Source organism: Mandrillus leucophaeus, unplaced genomic scaffold, assembly GCF_000951045.1.
Source record: "Mandrillus leucophaeus isolate KB7577 unplaced genomic scaffold, Mleu.le_1.0 Scaffold115, whole genome shotgun sequence".
Classification (NCBI taxonomy): Eukaryota; Metazoa; Chordata; class Mammalia; order Primates; family Cercopithecidae; genus Mandrillus; species Mandrillus leucophaeus.
Genome location: NW_012099765.1, coordinates 4,948,427 through 4,972,588, shown reverse-complemented (window position 1 = coordinate 4,972,588; position 24,162 = coordinate 4,948,427). Strand labels below are relative to the sequence as shown.

The following is a 24,162-nucleotide window of genomic DNA, read 5'->3' as shown; positions in this document are numbered from 1 at the left end:
ATTACAAGAGAAGGACAAGTCTCTGAATTCTGAGCAGGAGGGAAAAAAAAGGTACCAGTTCAGCTAATGGCACAAATGAGACTTAAGAGCCAAATGAAAGAGTAGAAATAGTGCGGGTCCTCATTGCTTGCTAAATTGGAGGAAAAATCCTACAAAGCTAAACTAAATCAGCTCATCAGTCAGCCCTTACTCATATTCTAAAAGTGTGGATTAATCAGGAAGTGAGGGGAGAATGGAACAGGGCTTCTGCCTCCCATTCTTTGAAGCGTGATAGAATGATGAGCCTCACATTATAAGCCTTTCTGCCATCGTAGACCAACCGAGTTAAGCTCATTTCGGGTGGTTATAAAGATTCATGCAGCAATTATTTAGAGACTTGCACATGCACCCTTTAATCAGGCTGGGGAAACGCACATGCTAGCTATTTTCTGGACGTTTTAGCAAAGAGGAAAAAGCAAGCATGATTCTAAAGGCAATTCCTCTCTAACAGCTTTTGGAGTTTCCACTTCCCAGCTTCTATCCCAGCACTCTTTGAGGTGACTAAGAGAACCATCTATAAAAATATCCATAAAGGTATTGCGAGGTTGATAATGGCACCTACTTTGCTTCCCATCTTTGACTCTCTTACCAGAGTTATTATAAATGGAGCGACCTTTTCCTCTTTGCTGTTCCAGGACTTCTTTCTATGTCTCCATGCTTTTTAATAAGGGCACATTTCCACCTTTGTATTGAATTTTAGATTGTAAATGTTTTATTTCTCTTCCTAGAGGACAGATTCAGTGTTTCAGTACTCTTTGTACTGCCCTCATCAGCAATACAGTTGCAAAATTATTTATGAAAGGAAAGCATGCCTGAAGAATGGTTGGAAGCCACATATCTTAACCATGAGTTCTCTTAAACATTGCTCTGACTTTTGTATATAATCCATGGAAGGCAGACAAGGGCCTTCTCACAGCCAGATTCCAGCCTTAATTCAGTCATTCCCCTCTGCTAACCTAAATCTGGACACATCTGTGTGCTAGTCTTTCCTTTAGCTATTCAAGCTTTCCCCAAAGGCCCCATGTTTTTTCATCTCTCTATGCCTTTGCACTTGCTGCTGGCATTTCCTGAAATCCTCCACCCCAGCTGACTACTGATCATGATTTAGGATGCCAATCAGGTGCCATCTCTGTGGGAAGGCTTTCCCCAGTCCCAGCTCTAGCCCAGATGGGGAGGGCTGTGATGTGCCATGCTGGCACTGGGTTGATATCTATCAGACCGCCTGACCTGCTGAGTCACAACCATCTCTTTGTTTTGGTCTTCTTAAAGCCTCATCCACCTCATGCTGCTATTAACTAGACTAAAGTCCCCTTAAGGCCAAGTGCCTGGTCTTAATTATCTCAAATTTCCTGTATGTTACATAATGTCTATAACAGTAGATGCTCAATAAACATTTGTGGAATTGAAATGAATTGTTGAGCTCCCTGTTATCTAGTTATCTGCATTATCAAAGGCAGTATAAACTAATTGAAAAAGTCTTCAGCTTCTTAAGCTTCTAATAACATTATTGCAAAGATCATTAAACAGGAATCGCGGGGCTTTAAGTCAATGGTTCTCAAAATGTGGGCCCCAGGCCAGAGTAACAGGCATCACCTGGGAGCCTGCTAGAAATGCAAATTTTTGGATCCCAACCCAGACCTACTGAATAAAAAAAAATCTGGTATAGGGCCCAGGAATGTGTATTTTATAAGCTTTGTATGTATTTGAGAGTGAGAACTTCTGCTTTAACTACTTAGAAGTAATATTTTGAAAAGTTGTACATAGCAGTGAGAAGATCAAAGCCATGGGAATCAAGCAGCAATGGTTCAAATCATAGCTGCTGTGCTTGATTTGATGGTTATGTGCATTTGGTCAAGTTAGCTAAACTCTGTGAGGCTCATTTCCTTCATTAATAAAAGCACCAGAACCAAAGCAAGTGACAAACTTAAAATGCCTAGTACAGTGCCTAGGGCACAGAAAATGCTCAGCAGATGGTGGTTCCTATTTTATTGTTTCCCAAAATGTATGCAGTCAAAGATTAGTCTCCAAAGTACTCAGAGAAAGAAGGAGGGAGAGGAGGAGGAAAAATGCTCTCTGGTCAAATAACTTTGAGAAGTAAAGCCTCTATTCTAATAGAAAGTCTCAGTTCACATAAACATATTAAAGGCCCTGAGAAGTTTTACGACTCTTGTTTTTCTTAAACTTTGTTTAATTCAGTCTTTTCTAAGTTTTTCCTTTCCTTCCTTCCTTCCTTCCTTCCTTCCTTCCTTCCTTCCTTCCTTCCATGGTGAGTAGAATAGGCAACCTCTTGGCTTCTAGTAAGTTAGGAGAACAAAACAAAAGAAACATTTTCACCTTGGTTTGGAGTTTTTGATTGCTTGCTTTTTAATTGGAGTTTGAGAAGAAGAAAAACCTCAGTAATTTTTAAATTAAATATTCAATAGTAACATATTAAATATTTGCAAAATATGTATAACAATTTATCAACCACCCAACAGATATTTACTGAGTACATACTAGGTGCAAGGCACTCTTGGGTGTTGAGGATACTGAAAGGGAGGAGGGGAACAAATTTGGATGGGGCAGGGGTATCTAAGGAATGATATTTGAGTCTGGTGAATGACCATACCAGTCATTCAATGATAGGGAGAAAGATTCTGGGCAGATGGAACAGGAAGTAAAAGGCTGTCACAGGAAAGAGTTTGGGTGTTTCCAAAGAATGCAAGGAAGTCTAGTGTCACAGAGTAGGGAGAGAAAAGGAGAATGGAAAGAGATGAAGTTATGAATGTTAGCCTCTGGTCAAATCACATCACACTAGCCACAATAAATGATCTGAGTTTTATTCTAAGGGCAATGAAAAAATATTTTATTAAACGTGCTGGTTTGGCCTGGTTTTTAGGTATGAGAACCTTGCCCTATACTCTGTATCTTCATTGGTAATACCTAGAAACTTCAAAGACCAAAAGAGGAAAGTATTTTTTCTCCATTCATCATCCATCCATCCATCCATCCATCCATCCATCCATCCATCCATCCATCCATCCATTAATCATCTGTGATTTTTGATGTGCCAGGAATGGTGCTTACTGGGTAACAAAGATACAAAGATAAATAAGAAAGCTTTTTCCTTCAAGGAACTGATCATCTATTAAACTTCCTGCAGTGTGAAAGAGGTTTGGTAGATTCATAAATGATTATGCTGCTGCATTGGACTACCTTGCTATATTTTTCTAGGAGTCATTATTCATAATGGGACTGTGTCTTTGGATGGAAAAACCACTGCAGTACTTTGATTACTGACTACATAAAATGCATGATTTTACTATATTCAAAAGCATGTTAGGCATAATTGCTTGGATCTTAAATTTGTATGAAGCGCAGGAACTAAGGTAATAAGAATGCAAGGCTGACACACCAAACTTAGTTCCTCTGTCACCCATAAGACCTAATCTTGCTTAAGGGTGCATCCCATACTTGAATGATTGTCCTACTATGTAGTTTTAAAAGCCTTTGGAAATTATCTCTTCTTTATTTCATTAAGCAACATTCTTTCTCCCTCTAACAATTTCTTGAAATGCCTCTTATGAAAATTAAAAAAAAAAACTTTTTTGTTTGTTTCCCATGGCAATGGAAAAAAAGAAAATTCAAGAAAATACTAGCAACAAAGCATATGCTAAGGTAATTTAAGAGTTGTGATAAGCCAAAAGGAAAAGATAAACAGCCCCCAGAAACTCACAAAGTTAAAGAGGTTGTTCCTTTTTAAAGAAGTCTAATTGGACACAGCAGGGGTCTTGATCTGTGCGCCTCGTTGTTTTATGAGAGGAATTTTCTACTACAATATAGGAAGTTAAAATCTGCTCAACTTGTCTGACGCTGATTTGCTCACATCTGTCATCCAACCTTGAACTGGTATGACCAATTTTGGAGTGAGTAAGACCATGGAAATATGCATATATAAACCTTGAACACGAAGGATGTGAATTGTTTTTATGATCTACCAACTCTTTGGCCTGAATAGCTATGGAGTTACCATCCTGTCTGAAATTTCCCTTATTTATCAGAAACAGGGATTTTTGAGTGGCCCAAACCCAGTTACTTACAGGAGGTGCCAATGAAGAATAAAAAGACAGTAAGACACATCGCCGCCAGCAAAATCTCAGAGTTAATGTCAGTCGTAATGAGTTAATCGGGACAAAAGTTCTGAGTTCTGTGGGGAAGAGTGCTGATTCCACTGTTCATGTGGGACGTTATTGCTATTAATAAACAAACATGATAACTTGCATGTCCCCTTCTCATTGTGCAATGGAGAGGCATTTTTTTTTCCCACATATTATCTTGAAGTATAATTATCTCTGTGTTATAAATGGTGAAACTAAAACACAGAGAATTAAAGAACTTGCCCAAGGTAACAATAGTCCAAATGGGGAAGGGAATAAGGCATAGACTTTGGAGCTCTTAAGAGAGGGTTTTTGCAGAGCTATAATCGAGGCAAAATGAGGGCATGGGCTTCCAACTTTTCCCCAAGCCTACTAAGTACACACTTTCCAAGCTACTTTGCTAAGCTTGACCTCTGAAACTTACATGGTTTTGAAAATGGAAACACTCCTGTCCCTAAGCAGCTGCACAGTGGATTCTGGATGGCATATGCCATGTCATTCTGTGTAAGCTCTCCCCTCATGATCTATGCTTTGGCATACACCTTGACAATGAAGAGTGCTACATTTTTGGTTCTTCACCCAAGAGAGGAAGACCATTCCCCTGCCTAGAGGCCCTGTTGAAGTTTGGTTGCATTGTAACATGGGAATGTTTCTTAGAAGACTGATCTAGTTTGATTCAGGTTGTGCAAAACATACTGCTGTAGGCCTGCATACAAGTTGGGCACATATCTTCCACGTATTTATAAAGAACCATATTTGACTTAAAAGAACCTGCGCACTATAGGTCATCCATTCTGGAAAATAACTTTTTCAAGTTTAATTTTCCTGGAATTAGAAGTTTTATGAATAATGTGTACGTTTAATGTAGGATTTCTCCTTTCTTCTCGTGAAATGTCATAATTCAGACCATAATGTGCTTTCAATGTTATATTACAATAAAGAATATGTTATATCACAAGCTCTTTTCAAGTACTTGTGGCATCTGACAACAGAATACAATAAAATATAAATAGAGTTTGCTTAGCATAGGAAATTTCACTTTGTAAAAGTTGGAATCTATTCCAAAGCAAGCTAGAACTCAATCAAATCCAGGAAGCCTCTGGGTTATTCTGGAAAAAAGGATCTCATGCTGAGTCTGTGCTGCTGTGAGGAAGTGGGCAAGTCAGGGCCAGCAGGTTCTCAGAACTCATCAGTGTCAAACAGAATGCCAGAAGGAAGCCAAGGACCTGACTCAGATGTGATGATAGATCTTCAAACCCAGGCAATGCCCAGCACCTATGACATGGTGGACACATGATAGGTGTTTAATCAAAATATGCTGACAGTCCATGGCTTCTGAGTACCAACCTCAGAACCAGAGGTGAGGTGATCTCCCATGCTGTATACTCCCGTGTCAAACATAAAAACGGTAACAAAAACTTGAGTTTGAATTCTGCTTATAACTCCCTTAGCACTGACCTTGGTGGGTCAGCATAAGCCCCAGCTATGTAATAAGGATATTGGGTCCAGGCTCCCTAAAACTCACCTGACCTTTTCATGGCCCACTTAAACTTCCCTTCCTCCTAATTGTATGTACTTGTTAAGAAGTCCAGCTAGGAAAGCATTGAAATGAAGAGTAATTGTAATCGGGAGGCTGAGGCAGGAGAATCACTTCAACTGGGAAGGCTGAGGCTGCAGTGAGTGGAGATTGTGCCACTGCACTCCAGCCTGGGTAACAGAGGGAGACCCTGTCTCAAAAAAAAAAAAAAAAAAAAAAAAAAAGAGTAATTGTGCAAAGGAATCAAATAATTTGTCTATTAGCAGTTATGATTCATCATAACATATGATTCAGGTAAATAAATTCATCATTGAGAGTAGAGGTTAGAGGTACCTACCTATCTATATATCTTCATGTAACACAAAACAAGTAAACAACCTATTTTTAAATACATGTGAATAGGGAGACCAAGTCCTGTGAAACACAGAGTATATTTAAAAAGTTTTAAAAAGACTTTGATAGTGGAAAATTTGAGATCATTAGACTAAATATGGTCCACTGGTAAGTCCCTTGAAATTTTTATCCCTCAAATAGATTATCTGTTAAGTAGAGATAATAATACCTTCTATATCTTCCTCACAGATGGTTGTAGTGGGGATTTAAATGGGTAATACACATGATAGTGTTTTCTAAAAGTAAAGATGGTGTGCCAACATGGAGATGGAGATTATTGTTAATGACATTAGCAGTGGCAACATCATCATCATCATCATTATCATCATCATCACTGTTGCCAACAAGCTAGATAACTGAGATTGAAGATTCAAATGCTACAAAGGCCATGCAAATCTCATACATGAGTAAATTAAAAGATCATGACTGATCTCAAATGGGCAGTCTCTACTGGACTCTAGTGATTTGTGGCCATGACGTAATGCAGGTAGGTATTACTAGTTATGTTATTATTTCAGGAAGGATAGAATTATGAGTGTTTATGTACATCTCTTGGTTTTTCAACATTGTCACCTAAGTAAAGCATAATTTAAAAAATAATACCAAGCAGGACAAATCAATTTGGTTTGCAAGCTCCTTTGACCAAGGGTCAGATGTTTGCAATCTAAAAGAAAGGACATGATCTTGTTCCTTGAAATAGAAAATATTACACAAACATAAGTGATGATGATTACTATTTAATATCATTATCTTCACCAATCCAGAAAGGGGCAACAGCTTTAGTTTCCTCCCTTTGGGAGGAAAAAGTTGTTTCTGTGTGTTTTTATAGAGAGGCGACAGACTTGGCGACTCAGCACATCACTGGAAGTGGAATAATGTGTTGTGCCTAGTTCTCAGTCTTTTCCTAGAATCATGATATTTGAAAGTTGGAAAAGAACTTTCAAAACATCTGACTCAAAGCCTCCCAACACTACAAAAGACAAAACAGAGGGCCCAACAGGAGGAGGGACTGCCCAGGGGACACCGTGAGTTTTGGGTAGAATTAGGACTCAGACAGATTCTCTGGTTGCCACCATCTCAGGGCCGTTTCTTTCTTCACCATGGTTTCCTTTCTTTGTTTCACAGATTCTTTTTATCTTCTGAACCCTTTCAGCAATTTGAGATCAATAAAGAGCAGCAGAAAAGGCCAAGTCTGCCCAGTGTAATATGACTTCTTCCCCTCCCTGTGAATTATTTTCACAACAGATCCTCCATCTCTTATATTCTAACCAGTTTTCAGTCTTCACGAGAAGGCACGCAGGTTAGTAAAAAAAAATCAGAAACCCAGCATCCTAATGTCTTAAACAGGTGGTGTCCCAGCCTCTTTCTTTTCATCTTTAAAAGCAAATTGCTTGAACTGAGCTGTAAGACCACGAGAAGAACCCACAGAGAAAGAGGGGGAATCACAAACTGGTAAAGATCACTGCTCCTTCAGGAATAAAGTCGCTGATAGGAATGTATCAAAGACAGTGGTTACTACAGAAAGAGCGACAAGTGAAGCAATATTCCAAGCAGATAGAGGGAAAGGGGGGTGGGTAATGGTCAGGCTCCCCAGGGAGACACAAAAGGTCATTGAGATGAAAATAACCTTGGGAACTGGGAACGAGTGCTCCATTACCACAGACGGGAAGAAAACACAGTATCCAATCAGATGGAACAGATTGAAATGCGATCCTAGTCAAGTGTGAATGCCATAGATTGCATCGTGGAATTATTCGGGGAGCTAGCATGCAGGAAGATAGTCCTGTCCCACAGCCCTCTATCCACAGTGGACATCAACACAATTCAAAAGCAGAGGTTTGCAAGTTTATAACTTACGCAAAGGCATCTTTGTAAATCCTAAGTGAGGGTGAGGGGTGGGAAGTCGTGATAAAGATGAATTTGGGGGTCTTTTTCTATAGGGAAACTGACTGCTGAGGTGTTAAAAAGGTGCTCTATCATCAGTTTTTTATTTTTTAATTTAATTAATTAATTAATTAATTTATTTATTTATTTATTTATTTTTTAAGCAAAGGGATGTAATGTCTGCCTTTGGAGTGGAAGAGAGAAAAGAAGAACGATTGATCACTGCATTTTATTGTTAGCTTCCCATGGTTGAGTGTTCACTGATAGAATTGGTTCAACTCCAAGATGCTGTCTTAGAGACAATTATTGTTTTCCACTAAAATATAACTCTAGCAGAAAACATTAATTTAAGTGATAACCGCCTAAATGCTTCAGTATCAGAATGCATGTACCCTCTCATCTTTGGCTTTACAAGCACCAGAAAGGAATAAGGATAATAAGCAACAGAAGTCACAAAACAAAAGATCTGATGGAAAATGACAAAAGAGAGAACTGTATTGGCCCTGGGGAAATCAAATGAAAGGCCGGTGCTAGAATTTTAAAGCACTGCACAAAACAGTTTTTCTATGTTTTAACTAGTTTACTTGGATTCTAGAGTTTAAATATTAACTACATTGGCTTTCTCTGTTTGCTTCTGGCTTTCTTTGCCATTCATGTTGCACTATGCCATCATCCAGAAATGCCTTCTTCATTCTCTGTCTCTCCTACTGCAGATAGAGGGAGCCAGCCCGTGAGCTAGGGTGTGCGTGCACTATTTTCTTGGACCATTCTTTGGATATTGCAAATAACCTCTGCATACCTTTCCTCCATCCTGTGACTGCATGCAGTATTTGTTAATTGACCTAGAATTTATTAAGCATCTGCTATGTGCCAGGCTCAGTGCTAGCTAAATGCTTAGAATGAAATGAGACACAAGGGAAATAGGGTTTTTGCCTTCAAAGAACTTAAATCTAATGGAGAATGCAGTCAAGGAGCATGGTGGGTTCAATAATAGAGAAGACCTGGGGAGCTACTTCTAGTATCTCTATCCTGCTGAGTATTCAATTGGATTCTGTTGTGGGTTGAGTTGTGTTTCTCCAAAAGATATGAAGTCCTGACTCCTGATAGCTGGGAATGTGACCTTATTTGGATTTTGTGAAGTTATTTGCAGATTTAATTCAAATAAATTTATCCTCAATTATGGTGAGTCCTAAATGCAATAATTGGTATCCCTATAAGGAGAGAGAGTTCAAGACCGACAGACACACGCAGGGAGAAGAGGGCCATTAGAAGGTGGAGGCAGGGGTTGGAGTTATGCTGCCACAACCAAAGAATGCTAAGCATTGCTGGCAGCTACCACAAGTTAGAAGAGGCAAGGAAGGACTCTTCTCTAGGGCATTTGGAAGGAGTATGGTTTGGAACTTGTAGCCTCTAGAACTGTGACAGAATAATATTCAGTCATTTTCAGCCACCTAGTTTGTGGTACTTTGTTAGGGCAGCTCTAGCAAACGAATCCATACACTAAGCCCATGCATTCCCTAGGATTGTAGCTATACCCCACAAAATATTTATCAATGGAAGCAACTATGACCAAGGCAACATCAACTCAGGATAGCAGCTACTAAACAAATGAAGAAAGAACTATTATTTTGGATTCACATCTCTCTGTCCTTTCCAAGGAAGACGCAGGTTAGACAAACACACTTCTTTTCTCATCATGTCCTATGGTATTTTTTCTTTTCTTTCTAAATGTGATCACACCCACAATCACAGATAGTCTCAGATCTAAAAACATTACAGTGACCTGCAGTCAACAGGCCCAAATCTGAAGGACTTGGTGGGGGCTGCTGCCACCTTTTTGTTGCCCCACTCTAACATTGTCCTACTTAAGTTAGATCAATAAGGATCTAGCTCTTGAGCTTATCTCTACCTGCACCATGTGCTAAGGGACACAAAAAGACCAAAGAAATGACCATTGTCTTTAAGTGGTGACAATTTGATGTTGACACAAGTGACTTATGTGCATGAAACACCAAGAGAATATTACAAATCAGAATGCAATGAGGTGCTAAATTGAATAAGGCAGACTATAAGGCTGTTCTGTAATTCTGCAAAAGGAAAGCTCTAGTTGGGCTGAGTTGGTTGGGAAAGCTCTGAGGAAATGATGGTACCTGTGCTTAGATGGACACTGGATTAGAAACGAGGAGGAACAGTAGGTCATGATATCTTCTCTGTTCTCATGCCATCCTAAGCTGTGTTGGGATAAAGAGGTAAAGCCCCAACAACTCCACAGGGCTCCCTAATCAACAGAGGCAGATACAGACAAATCTGCGGGTTTGACGCAATTGCTCCAATGCCTAACTACTCAGGTTCACAGCACCTGATGTCATTTCAAACACATCGGCCCTGATCAATACATACTTGTTGAATAAAATATATTTGAGAGAAGTAAATAACTACTATTTTGGGGTTTTAACATTTTATTAAGTGTTTTGCATGCCCAATCTCCTGTAAATGTTTTCTTTTCATCAGAAGAAAAAGTGCACATAGTTTAAAGAAATAAATCATTCTATAACATTCAGTTCAAAAATAGCAATCTTCTTCCATCACTGCCAATTTCTTCCTTCCCAGCAGCAACCACATTTACCTTTTTATAGCTAATTATTTTGGCATTTATCTCTAGTTCTATAAATAACATGCTTTGCTGCTATTTCTTGCATTTTCCATTTTATTTAGTAACTTCTTGAATTATCTAGTAACTTCTTACTATAAAAGATGCAGGTCTTGATGCAGGTCTTGGCTTTTCCCTCTACCTGCCCAGCCCACATATCCTCTCATCCTTCTGATTTAACAGCTAAGTCATTGTTCAATGCTTACATTACTATGGCCATGTAAATGCTATTCAGAGCTGGGCCATGCAGTAAATGATGACTACCTTTTATTTCTTGAATGTATTTTTTTCTGGAATTGTCTTTTAAAAATTCACTTAAATTTCTACATACTTATCACTGTGGAGACTAATTTCTTTGGGTCAAGTTCTTGTACTGCTTAATAACCATGTATCCTATGGCAAATTACTTAACCTCACTGTGCCACAGTTTTCCCACCTGTACAACGGGGATAACGATCCCAACTCACAGCATAAAGGTGTCCATGTCCTCCAGTCAAAACACCACCAGGCAGGATCACACTGTGGCCTAACACAGTTGATTAACTCATGAGGGAGAAGACACACAAGGGGAGCCAGAAGGGTGCTTCAGTAAGAGTGTTAGAAAGGGCTTGTGGACTGGGTGCAGTGGCTCATGCCTGTAATTCCAGCACTTTGGGAGGCAGAGGCGGGCGGATCACCTGAAGTCAGGAGTTTGAGGCCAGCCTGTCCAACACGGTGAAACCCTGTCTCTACTAAAAATACAAAAATTAGCCGAGCATGGTGGCACATGCCTGTAATCCCAGCTACTCGTGAGGCTGAGGCAGTGGAATTGCTTGAGCCCGGGAGACGGAGGTTGCAGTGAGCCGAGATCATGCCACTGCACTCTGGCCTGGCCAACAAAGCGAGACTCCATCTCAAAGAAAAAACAAAACAAAAAACAAAAAAACAGTAGTCACCCCATTTTAGCCTAGAGAGGGGTGTTTTGTATTTTTGTTGTCTGGACAGTGACTTTGGTTTTGTCTGTTTTGAGGCAAGATCATGGTGTGGTCTTCTTGTCATCTTATTTCATGTCACCACAACCATGGAGTGGCCTTGTGCTGGTGTTCTATAAGATTGTTTATGTTCAGTAGGAGAACACTACAGCCTAGCTGTGAGTGACAAGCCACCTCCTAATGCACCTAAGCCTAGCTTTTATTGTCATGTCTGTTCCCAGAATCAAGAGCTGCTTTTCTCTTTCTCATTGGTGAGGATTAAATGAATTACCATTTGTAAAAATTTAGAAAAATGGCTGCCATAGAATAAGCCTTTAACAGTATTTGTTGCATGACACCAAAAGCATAGACAACAAAAGTAAAAATAGATATGTTGGACCACACCAAGATTAAAAACCCTCACACATCAAAGGACACCATCAAAGAATGAAAAGATAACCTATGGCATAGGACAAAATATTTGCAAATCACCTATCTGATAAGCAATTGGTATCCAGAATATATAAAGAACTCCTACAACTCAACAATATCAACAAAAAACAAATGATCTGTTTAAAAATTAGGCAAAGGACTTGAATAGACATTTCTTCAAAGAAGATGTAAAAACAGGCAATAAGCACATGAAAAGAACTAATCATTAGAGAAATGCAAATTAAAACCATGAAGAAATTCCATTTCACACCAATAGGATAGCTGTTATCAAAAACACAGAAGGTAACAAGTATTGGAGAGGATGTAGAGAGATTGGAGCCCTTGTGTATTGCTGGTGGGAATGTACAGTGGTGCAGACACTGTACAAAACAGCATGTTAAATCTTTAAAAAATTAAGTATAGAATTACTGTATGATTCAGTGATTCCACTTTTGGTGACACATCCAAAAGAGGTCAAAGCAGATGCTCTATTATTTGTACACCAATATTCCTAGCAGCATTATTCACAATAAACAAAAGGTAGAAACCACCCAAGTGTCTAGTAAGCGAGGAGTGAATAAACAAAATGTGGTATATAGGGAAAATGGAATAGCTTTCAGCTTTAAAAGGAAGAAAATTCTATCCTGTAGAATTACATGCTACAACATGGATGAAACTTGAAGACATTATGCTAAGTGAAATAAGTCCATCACAAAAGGACAAATACTGTGTGATTTCATTGATATGAGGTACTTAGACACAAATTCATGGAGACAGAAATAAAACAGTGATTGCCAGGGGCTGAGGGAAAGGGAGTTAGTGTTTAATGGGTGTAGAGTTTCTGTTGAGGAAGATGAATATGTTTTAGAGATGGATGGTTGTGATGGTTGCATAACTGCGAACATACTTAAAGCCATAGAACTGTACTCTTAAAAATAGCGTAAATGGTAATTTCATGTTATATATATTTGCCCACAATAGAACATTGTTTGTTAAATTAGAAAGCAAGTACTCTCAAACCCAATCATTGCTTCAATTGTCTCAGCCTCTTTTAACAGTGTTTAGATGTATCAGAATATCATTTAAATATTTATAACAGCTTTAGAACTAGTAGACACTTATTATTGTTTTACAGATTAAACTACTGAGGTATAGATTAAGTAAGTTGCTCAAGATTATAGTGTTACAAAGTGGCTGACCTATGATTTGAATCTATGTAGTGTGGATGTCACAGTCCACACTCTTCATGATTATTTCGGATATGGGTCTAAGAGATGTACCCAGGGCTGGGGCTATAATTTCTGTTGAAACTGCCCACTGGTAAAATAATGAAATCCTTTGATTCAACTCAAGAATTGAGACATCTCTAACAAGGGACTGGGGACACTTTTTAAAATGACTATTGAATATTATGCAGGAAGCTAGTTAGAATTGAATCTACTCTTTAAGAGAATTTGGGAGAAGCTGAAGTTCCGGGTAAAAATTACTAGGGCAGGAACTGTTAAGATATCAGTTGTAGTTCCCAGTCTCTGGGCTTGCCTAGGATATCTTTTTGTATGTACCAAGCAGCCAGGGACAGAAATGGAGAGGTAGAATGTACACAATGCCTATCGACCCTGAGAATTTTGTCAATATCAAGATTATTTGCTGAGAAAGAGCTGTTCTCTGCTGTCCGTCACTTCCATGCTGTGCATCTCTAAAGGAATTACCTGTCCATCTTGATTGTGTGCTCATTTGCACCACGGTGCAGAAGAGTGGTCCTGACTCTAGTTGGGCTGGAAATTGCTGGACCTACAAACTACACATATACGTGTGTGTGTGTGTGTGTGTGTGTGTGTGTGTGTGCATGTGCTCATGTGCAGTGTTTTTCTGTTTCAAGAAGGCACAAAGGAAAAGAAGGAAAAGTCTAATCTCTATTTGCTACATTGCTAGGCAAGTTAACAATGCCGAGAGAGTCCTGAGGACTATTTGTTCCCAATTATTGGGGTGGGAGACCTTGTTTAGGAGGCCAGGGTGAGGGTCTTTGGGAGCCCAGGTTTGTGTTGGTGGAGCTGTACTTTCTCTCCTTGATGGGATTGCCATCAACATTTTCAGCCAAGTGTTGTAACATCCCAAAACCACTCTTGTCAACTTTTGCATGTAAGTTACAAGGATCTGTTTTGCATGACTGTGTAGGCCTTAGTTTTGACAATGTCCCAGATATTGGGATGAAATCCACACTATTCAGAGGAGGAGTTGGGGAGTCTCTAACATTGGGACAGCTTGGTCCAGCCAGATACAAGGAGCTTACAGACACAGAATACTAGAACAAGAGGCCTTTTAAGTCAATGCTCAATCTAATCAGATAGGGAAACTGAGGTTCATGATGATTAATATGGTTTGGCTGTGTTCCCACTCAAAATCTCATCTTGAATTGTAATTCTCATAATCCCCACATGTCAAGGGTGGTACCAGGTGGAGGTAATTGGATCATGGGGCAGTTTCCTCCATGCTGTTCTCTTGATAGTGAGTGAGTCTCTCAAGATCTGATGCTTTTATAGGCATCTGGCATTACCCCTGTTTGCACTTCTCCTTCCTGCTGCTTTGTGAAGAAGGTGCCATTCTTCCCCTTCACCTTCTGCCATGATTGTACATTTCCTTAGGCCTTCCCAGCCATGCAGAACTGTGAGTCAATTAAATCTCTTTCCTTTATAAATTACCCAGTGTCGGGTGTTTCTTCATAGCAATGTGAGAACAGACTAATACAATGATTGAATGACCTGACAAAAATCATGCTGTGAATCAGGAGCAGTGTGAAGAAAACTCAAGTTCTCCAACTTTCATTTTAGAGCTTCCCCACTACATTAATGGTTCCAAGACTTGTCAGAGCACAGGCTTCACCTAAAGGGAATGGTAAATGCAGAGTTCCTTAGCCCCTCCTGAGCTTAGGGAATCAGAATCTCCAGGGAAAGTGTCTGGGGATATGTGTGTTTGCCAAACAGTGGGCGTGAAGGGTATTTTGTGATGCCGTATTTAGTTTTAAGAAATCTTTAAAAAATTGTAACCCATGCCCTTTAATACAATGCTTTCACTGTCTGTTGTATATCTCAATCAGTCAAACGAATATTCTGAGGTTAACATTTAACAGAGGAGTGAGGAGAAAAGTCTCTGCAATTAGAAAGGTTAAGGTTGAAGCCGAAATCCTTCACTTTCCAGCTTCATGACTTTGGTACGTTACTTAACCTCTTTGTGACATGGTTTTGTCATCTATAAAATGGGTATGATGATAATCCTTGATGTATTGGGAGGTGGGGGGCACCAAATACAAGTACATGAAGAAAGTCATATTAAGTACTTAGCATACTAACTAGTGTTGAGGGAGAAAAAGGTCCATGAGCTGAGAGCCCAAGTCCTTTGTGGTTCTGCATTTGGGGCAAGAGAGATGGCTGTTTCTGTGACCTGTACAGAAAAGATAACATGCTGGACTTAGCCTGTACTACCCACTGGGCCTAGTACCCACCCAGAGGAGAGGCAGCTGGAACCAGACCTCTGCCTGGATGCCAGGAAGGAGTCACAGGTAGTTCTGAATGTCTGAACCAGACATCCAAGGGACTTGGGGAAGAACCTGGAGTCCAAGTGGCTCATGCACAGTACAGATCCAACATGGGAAAGTGAATGATGTTTGCACTTGATATCCTGACCCCAAAATCAAGAGTGAAAACTAAAGGTGGTTACTATAGACACTCATTCATTTATTTAACAAATACTTAGTGAGTGTCTACTATGAATCTGTCACCAGGGAAACTGCAGTGGAGGTCCCTGAAGAATAAAGTGATGCTGGGAGGAGGAAGAAAAGCTGATAAAGAGCACAATAAGCAGTTAAAATGCAGAACATTAGGAGAAGTGGGATAAACAACCACAGGATGTACAATGACTTTTGTAAAAAAAAGCAAGATAGTATTATCAGCACCATACAATCATCAATGTGCATAAGAACTGCTGTGAGCTATTCAGGGAATCCTAAATTAAATTAAATTACAATGGGCATAATCTGCTTAGGGAGGCAAGAAAATTTACAACATCTCAGAAAAAAATTTCTTTCTAAAACCTAAGATATGTAAGGAGAAGAAGTTTCATTAAGTTAAAAATATTGACTTCTTCCTCATCCCAAATCCAGTCCCATGGGTGGATCCTTGGGACCAGATGAGTGAGGCTGTCCTGAAGTTTTCATGAGAGGGTATCAATTCTAACCTCCAAGTGGCTGTCAGGACAGATCTATAACACAGAACATCTGCTTTTCGGGTCCTGAATGGTGACTTTAACCTCAAAGTCTGCTAATTCCCATAAAACTTCAGTTATGAGCAATGATATTTAAGGTCTGTTGCCTATAGGGCATGAAATTTACATGGTCCTTTAGTAGAACTAAGGTTTGTCTATCGATCAAGTTTTGCCCTTGGACTGTGCAAATATTGGACATTTGTAGAATTGTTTTCACGTGGAAAGTGTGCTCTATGTCTTATTTAGAGGGAGGTTACAAGGAATTTTGACAGAAAATTAGCATAGGTATTATATGATGTTACTAAGAATCCAGTCATCTGGATACACACATGAGCTCCTTTATGACCAACTTCTTTCTGGCCTCATTGTGAGGATTCACAGAATTTCCCTGAAATGACTGATTTGCTTTTATCTCATGGGGTGTTATGCATCTTCTTTTCCCCATGCTTCCCTTTTTGCTTTGGTTGCTAGGAAGCTTAAAATCAAGTTCTCTATCTTAAATAATGGAATAGGACTTTATACATTTGAGCATATATGTATATCTTCCCCCCTAAATTTTTCCTTTACCTTTATTGTATCATCTAATTATAGCTTAATTTTTTTAAACCAATTGTTGGCTGGGCGTGGTAGCTCATACCAATGATCCTAGCACTTTGGGAGGTGGAGGTGGGTGGGTCATTTGAGGCCAGGAGTTCGAGAGCAGCTTGGCCAACATAGTGAAAACCCATTTCTACTAAAAATACAAAAATTAGCCGGGTATAGTGGTGTGCACCTGTAATCCCAGCATCTAGGGAGACTGAGGCATGAGAATCACTTGAACCTGGGAGGCAGAGGTTGCAGTGAGCCAAGGTCACGCCATCGTACTCCAGCCTGGATCAACAAGACTTTGTCTCAGAAAAAAAGTAACAATTGTTATAAGCTGTTACATATGAGGGAGGTGCAGAAAAGGAATGAATGAATGAATGAATGAATGAATGAATGAATCTCATTTGTTTTATGATGCATGATAAATTAGACAGGCAACTTATTGATCTTAGGCAACCCCAAAGCCTGCTGATTTTGATATTCTATTTTCATTTAGAATTAACGAAGACATTGCTCTTTTAAAAAGGGTCAAGGCACCCTTCATGTGCTCAGTTACAAACAGAGACTCTCTGATTGGGACAGCTCTTTTGCCAAATAAGCTCTACCAAAATGTCCTGGCTAGGGCATCTTGGTTACTACATTTCTTATGTGTATAGTCTGATGCTACTAATGAGTGTTCAAAGCCCCTTTATTTAAACTTTAAAGAAAACTAAAATTCAATGTTTCACAGGTAGAGGAAAGCCAGTGCTTTTAGAAGATAATGTGGTTGCTTGTATATTTTCTGCATCATATGCTGAGAGCAAACTGCAAACCCTATTCTGATTTGGAAGCTAGTCTCATTCTTCCATCTGCAGGAACCTCCATTATGCTGCTGCTGGGATCTAGATTTTTTTTTTCCAGATGAGTTGTTTCATAGGATTTGAAATTATGCTTCTGTATACAAGAAACATCTCTGGAGTAACCTGCTCTGGCAGAAGGTCAGAACACAGAATGAGCCACTCGCTGGAGCTCAGCTATCTGAAAGAAAATGCTTAAGGGGGAGAGAAACATCACTCCTATAAACATCTCACTAACTGTACCTGGGTATCTGCTTGATTGGCATAGATTGAGGGTTAGAGCAATTTGGCTCCAAAGGTGGCAAGGTTTGAGTACCGTCCAGTAAAGAATGCACTGCTGTCATAGAAAATAATGACACTCAAACCATAAAGATGAAGCTTTGTTGTTGCTTTGAGGAGTTTTTCATGTTGGGGAAAAACATTTTAGTTCCTGTAGTTTATGTCCCGTTTGTTTCTAAAGAGCAGGTGCTCCGTGGGCAGGAACTGTGTACTGTGACCCTCCTAATGATGGGCTTCACCGACATCAAATAATAACAGCAACTATAAGAGGAGAGCAGGAAATAATGTTTTACTGTCGTGTATCGGCTGATGTGTTGGAAAGTGTTTTATTTCACCTAAGAAAGAGACACAGACCGAAGTAGTACCAGATTCTCAGAACACAGGGTCATTGCCAAGAGACAAATTTAAAAAATTCTGTGTAATTAACCAACTAAACACAACACACCCAAACACACGGCCACTTTGTTTGTGCTGTGACACCTCCTGAAAAATTCAGACCCTTTCATCAGACTCAATTCAAAACACTCAGACATAGCTCTGCACTTTGCATCTCCCGTGTCAAACTCTATTTTCAATCCTTTATATCAAATTTAAATTCATGGCAACTGCATTCAGATCTTGATAGAATCCCCAATTTGCCCTTAAATCCATTCCACAAGAAACACACACACACACACACACACACACACACACAGATGTGAGCACACGCACACTCGAACTTGATTTGCTCTCATTTTAGCTAAGCCAGAGTCCAGAATTTCAAATGACTGCCTGTTGACTGGAGCTTTAACAAACTCTCTGATGATAAGTACCTGCTGAAAACAAGGGTATTGCACAATTGGGTCTTCATCCCCTCAGTTGAAGAAATCATATCAGCACAGCTCCTGTTTGGGATGAAAATGGACCCTTAAATTTTCTGTGGTATTTTCTCCTGTTACTGAAGCTTAAATCGCTATCAGTCTTAAGTGAGCTGAACAAATTGGTGTGAGTGATGAAAAATGGATAAGTTTGACTCCGAACACACAGATCTGTTGTGTCCACCAAAATGAGGTCTTGATTAGGCATAAAGCTGACATAAATATCCTATCAACAAGTTTCAATCTGATACACTGTCCAAAAGAAAGGAAATCATTCACTGCATTATTGCTAAGAAAACATTCCAGATGGCCTCAAGATATGAACTGACCTCTCTTATGGAAATCATCATTGTCTGGGTATCCATATATGCATAAAAGGATATAGTTTTTAAAAGCTCATTTTATCCCTAATAATTGTCTGTTTTTAAAAAGCTATCAGCAGGTGCACCTCATTTCAAAAGCCTCTTGTCCTTCATAATACAATATTCATCACGATTACATAGTATGAAATAAAAAGCAGCAAAACATAAGTGAAGGTAGTTCAATTAAATGCAACATAATCTCTGCAGCAAAAAAAGGGCTCGGTAGCTAAAATCAGGTTCTGATGAAAGTAAAAAGGGAATATATTTCCACATATTTTTAATTATATAGAATTTCCTCAAACATGATTTTTCATAATATATTCCATTAAGTTAACATCATATTTGAAGAAAGAGCATTTTCCGATTTCATTTTAAGCCTGATTTTGAGCAATTACAGTGTCATTGTTCCACGGTAGAAAGGTTGAATTCATTTACTGTGTGGTTATGCTAGTTATGATTGATGTCTCTTCTCCAAATGATAAACCAATCACCCCAATGATGTAATGTCATTTTAAGAGTGCCATAATCACATTTCTCTCAAACTAGAAGCTCTGATGAGTTCTAATAAAGATTTATGGTAGATTAAAGGCCTTCATAATATCAACAATGGATTGCTCATTTGATGAGAGATTTGATTAGGTAATTTTTTTTGAAAAAGAATATGAGTTTACTAAATATATCAGGCCTGGCTATGAAGAAGGGCATGGGCCATCCTAAGTAGCAGTCCATCATTCCATTTCCAGAATGAGTCATCTTAAATGTATTTGAGAGGTCTTCTCTAATTGTAGAGGTTGGGCCCAGTGGTGGGTGGCATATACTCCTGGATGGAGCCTAAACACAATCTCATCAAGACCCACTCTCGTCATGGAAAGCTCTGTGTTGCTTTGGATGGGATATGCTAATGAACCTCATGAGTGGCCAGTTCAGAAGATAACTCCCAACCCTTTAGGTCAGGAGCAATTAATTTTTGCAAATGTCTCTCATTGGGCCATGGATACTTAAACTCCAGTTATTGCCCATTCCTACGTTCAGATGTTCACGTGAACATAACACCAACAGGAGAAATCAAAATAAGTCATGATTATTTCTGGGTCCAGGGCAATTCCACCCAAGATTCAGAGATTGGAGCTAAGACAGTGGCCACAAAATCTTCAAAAGTGGGACAGGACCTTGGGTCCAGTCTGTTTGTTCTGTGAATGAGAAAATCAAAATAAGAACTATGGATTTAGAGGCAGTATTTATCATAGTACCACACCATCAACTTGTTAAATTCAAGTGAGGTCACAAGTAAAGGGTTACAGGAGAGGTCACCCCCCCAAACACTTCAGACTTGGCAAGACATTCAGTATTGATGTCAAGGGAACACATTGTAATTTCAAAATCATCAAAATAAGCAAGGACTAGAAGTTAAAAGCCAAAACAAACAAACAACAACAACATCAAAAAACCAAAAACCAAAACAAACAAAAAAATCCAGGGGATCTGAGATACACAAAAATTGGGCATGTGAGGGTGTCTAAGGTCACTCAGCTATGCCCAGTATTATAGTAATACAAAATTCATTGTGCCGGTGTCTCTCTGCGCTTCACCTTTGAGACCAGCATGCTCACACATACAGCAATGGGGAAATGCCTTCCACCCTGTTATGATAAGCAAAACCTCTTCAATAACTTTGACCTTCTACAATTGTATCTTGAAAATACCATGCCATAAAACAACAAATGCATTTCACCTTGATGCTCCCCACACCACCTTCCCCCAGCCCTTGTTTCAGCGTTGTCATTTTGCTGGAGAATCAAGAATGTCACTCACAAAACACCACACATTCAGACACCACAGAGTTTCCTTACCACTGCTGGAGGCTTGCTGGGGCCCTGAGCATGCTCTGAGCAGGTATGAATTGGGGGAGAATTCCTCATCAGGGTTGGTGTCCATGATTTGATGGGAGGTGTTGCTGTCTAGCAATGGCATCTGGCAGCTAACTGGTGGAGGATTATGGGAGCTAGGCAGCTGAGCAGATGGGAGGAGACTAGGCGAGGATGTAGGTGGAATGGGACGACCTGGGAAAGAGGACAGAGGGGTCAAAGGTCAGCAATGAGTGTCATGAGAGCATCCCAAGAAAGTTACATTGAAACCAGCTCACAATACAAATATTAAAAAAAAAAAAAAAATGAAATGCTCCAGATGTGCTTTTTTTAAAGAGGGTTTGATGTTTCTCCTAAATTCATATTTTAGGTAGTTGCATATTTCAGAAAAAGGACATGAGCAGAAATATCCATGTACACAGCTGAAATGGAATCAGTCAAGAAACCATCCAGTTTCTTTTATCGTCTCTGCTACAGTCCTAATCTAAGTCCTCATTATCTCTCTCTGAGCTACCACCTACTCCCCATTGTTCCAATCCTATCTCTGCAGCAGCCAGAATGAAATTTTAAGGTGAGGAATCAGATTGTATCACTTGCCCGCTTAGCACCCTCCAATGACTTCCCATTACTTGCAGAAAGAAACCCAAACTCCTCATGATGACCTACCTGTCTTGAGCACTCCAGCCCATAGCTGCCTCTCCCACCTCACTCCCATAGTAACCCTTATGACTCTCCACATGGCCCCTTAGTCTCTAGCCAATATGGTCATCTTTATTTCTGTTGCTTGAACACACTAAGCCATTCCACCTTTAGAGTCTTCACACTTCCTGTCCTCTCTATGCAGGACACCACCCCCAACCCCCCACCCCAACACCTTGCCAACATTCACAGTCTCACTTCTTCTCTTCAATCAACCCTTCCATGTTTGTCTCCTTGAAATTTGCCCATCTACCTGCTCTAGGCAACTACTCCGCTTACATTTCTTCATAGCCCTTACTGCTCTTTGAATGCAGGCATCTTGTTTATTTTATTCACCCCCTGCATCTCCAATGTCTTCCTAAAGAATAGCATCTGCTGAATGAATGAACAAAAATGAGATACTCTAAAACCAGACTCATTAGTTTGAGGTAGAAGTGGAAGAGTGGTGGAAAGGGTGATGCATTGGCATCCCAAAGAGTTGACCAATACCCCCACTCTCTTCATTATGTGGTTTTTGGAACACCATGACTATGGTTTTCGGACAAAGAAAAGCACAGACTCTCTAGCCTTGAGGAGGAGCAGCCAGTCCAGCAGCAGGTGCTCAGTGACATGGAGCTACCCTTGGGTCAAGAAATTGTCCTCCCACACACAGGCTGCTGCATCCTCTCTTTCACATGGTAGGGGAGCTCCTGGCAGCCAAATTGCTAGGTGAGGACAATCACCACCTACACTTTTGCCTGCTTCATCCTTCCATCTTGGGGTCTTTGCAGTTGCTTGCCTGCTGGTTTGCTCATTTGGGAAGTTCAGGAAAATGAGCCAAGAGAAGCAGCCCATGGCATATGTCCTAAATCTGGGGGTGTGGAAGGAAGGACAGAACATTGAGAAAGCAAACTTGAGGACCAGGTGAGTGTCGCAACTCGGGTAAGAAGTATCTGAGACAGAAGAATTGTGTGTTCCCGCTTTTAGATGTACTGCTGATGTAGCGACATCGGCAGACACCTCAAATGAATGTCAATTTTTATTGTCACTTTTATAATTGTATTTTCTGATTTGTTATTCGGTACATTTAATGCTATTTATGGGTTCATTTGGTTCAATAAAATGTATGTGCATTTTGCTAGACCTTGAGGATACAAAAATAAGTAATACACCAACCCTGCCCTCAGAGAGCTGATAGTCTAGTGGGAGACAAACAGGTAAATATGTCATTTCAGTGCCACATGATAAAAAGCAGAACAGTGGCATGTAATGACATGGTGCTGTGGGGGCAGAGAAAAGGGACACTTGTTTCAGCCTGGCCAGGTAGGAGTGGGGGTGTAGAGTCAAATAAGGATTCCTGAGAAAAGTGATGCCTGAGCAAACGTCCAAAGAGGAAAAAAGTGACTTCTGGTGAGAGAAAACAGGATGAATCGCACCAGAGGCATCAAACCCAAGGCCCATTACCCTTTTGAGGATGGGGGTGGCAGTAATAGGAGATGAGATACCCTTAAAACTTAAATGTTAGGGACTTCTGCACAGTAACAGAATAAAAATGGAGACAAATCAACCTGAAATTGATCAGTTGATAAATGGAGTTTGACTTGAAAAACTCCCTTCTTTCGTGGCTGTTTGGGATTCATATAAAGCATGACTTTCTTGCTGGGTGTTCTGGAAATGTAGACTGAACACATTGGAGTTTCATCAGAATCAATGCTAATGTTTAATCAATACATCACCCACCACAGGTCTCCTTCTAAGCAAAATAACTATCATTATCATTAATAATTTAACTGCTGATGTTTCTTACACAATAACTATCTGCCACTTACTGTGCTAGTTCCTTCATATGTATTATCTCATTTAATCCTCAAAACAATCCCTTGAGGTTAGAATTATTATATAGTCCCATAACATGAAATAACACATTCCCATTTTATACATGAGGAAACTGAGACACAGAGAGGTTAAACTGCACAGCTAGTTAAGCAGCAGAGGCCAGGATGCAAACTTGTGTCTAACTATTTCAAAGTTCACCCTCTAACCACTCTACGTGATGCTTGCCCACACAGCAGCATGGTGAGAAAAAAGGGAAGAAGTGACATAAAGGAAGGAGAGTGATTTACGGCAGATCATGTTTCCGGGTTCCCATCTCCCAATCCCAAGGGACTCTTCCAATTTCAAATAAGAAACATTTCTTTGAATAACCATTTACAGCACCTATCATCCAACAGAGTTCAAAGTTTTTCTTGTCATTTTGTTATAAAGTTCAAAGCGGCTCCTTCATAGCAATGTTACCCTCTGCCTTCTTCAAGGCTCCTGAACTCAGAGGAATCCTAACCAAGGCACTGTGAAGTTGGTGTTGACGTCCACTTAGCAGCGAGGCTCTGGTAGGAACAGATTTTAACTCACAATCAATAGGCTT

At 39.8% G+C, this 24,162-nt stretch overlaps 1 protein-coding gene across 4 annotated transcripts in view; it reads right to left on the bottom strand.

Moving 5' to 3' along the window:
* Nucleotides 1-24,162, bottom strand: part of TENM2 (teneurin transmembrane protein 2) — a 998,748-nt gene that overhangs the window by 388,758 nt on the left and 585,828 nt on the right. For 3 of the 4 annotated variants that reach the window (XM_011997828.1, XM_011997839.1, XM_011997846.1), the window contains exon 3: nt 21,048-21,257. The exons of the other annotated variant lie outside the window; for it this stretch is intronic. In XM_011997828.1, coding sequence (XP_011853218.1) covers nt 21,048-21,257 — 210 coding nt within the window. The remainder of the gene's footprint in view (nt 1-21,047; nt 21,258-24,162) is intronic. 4 annotated transcript variants of the gene reach the window in all.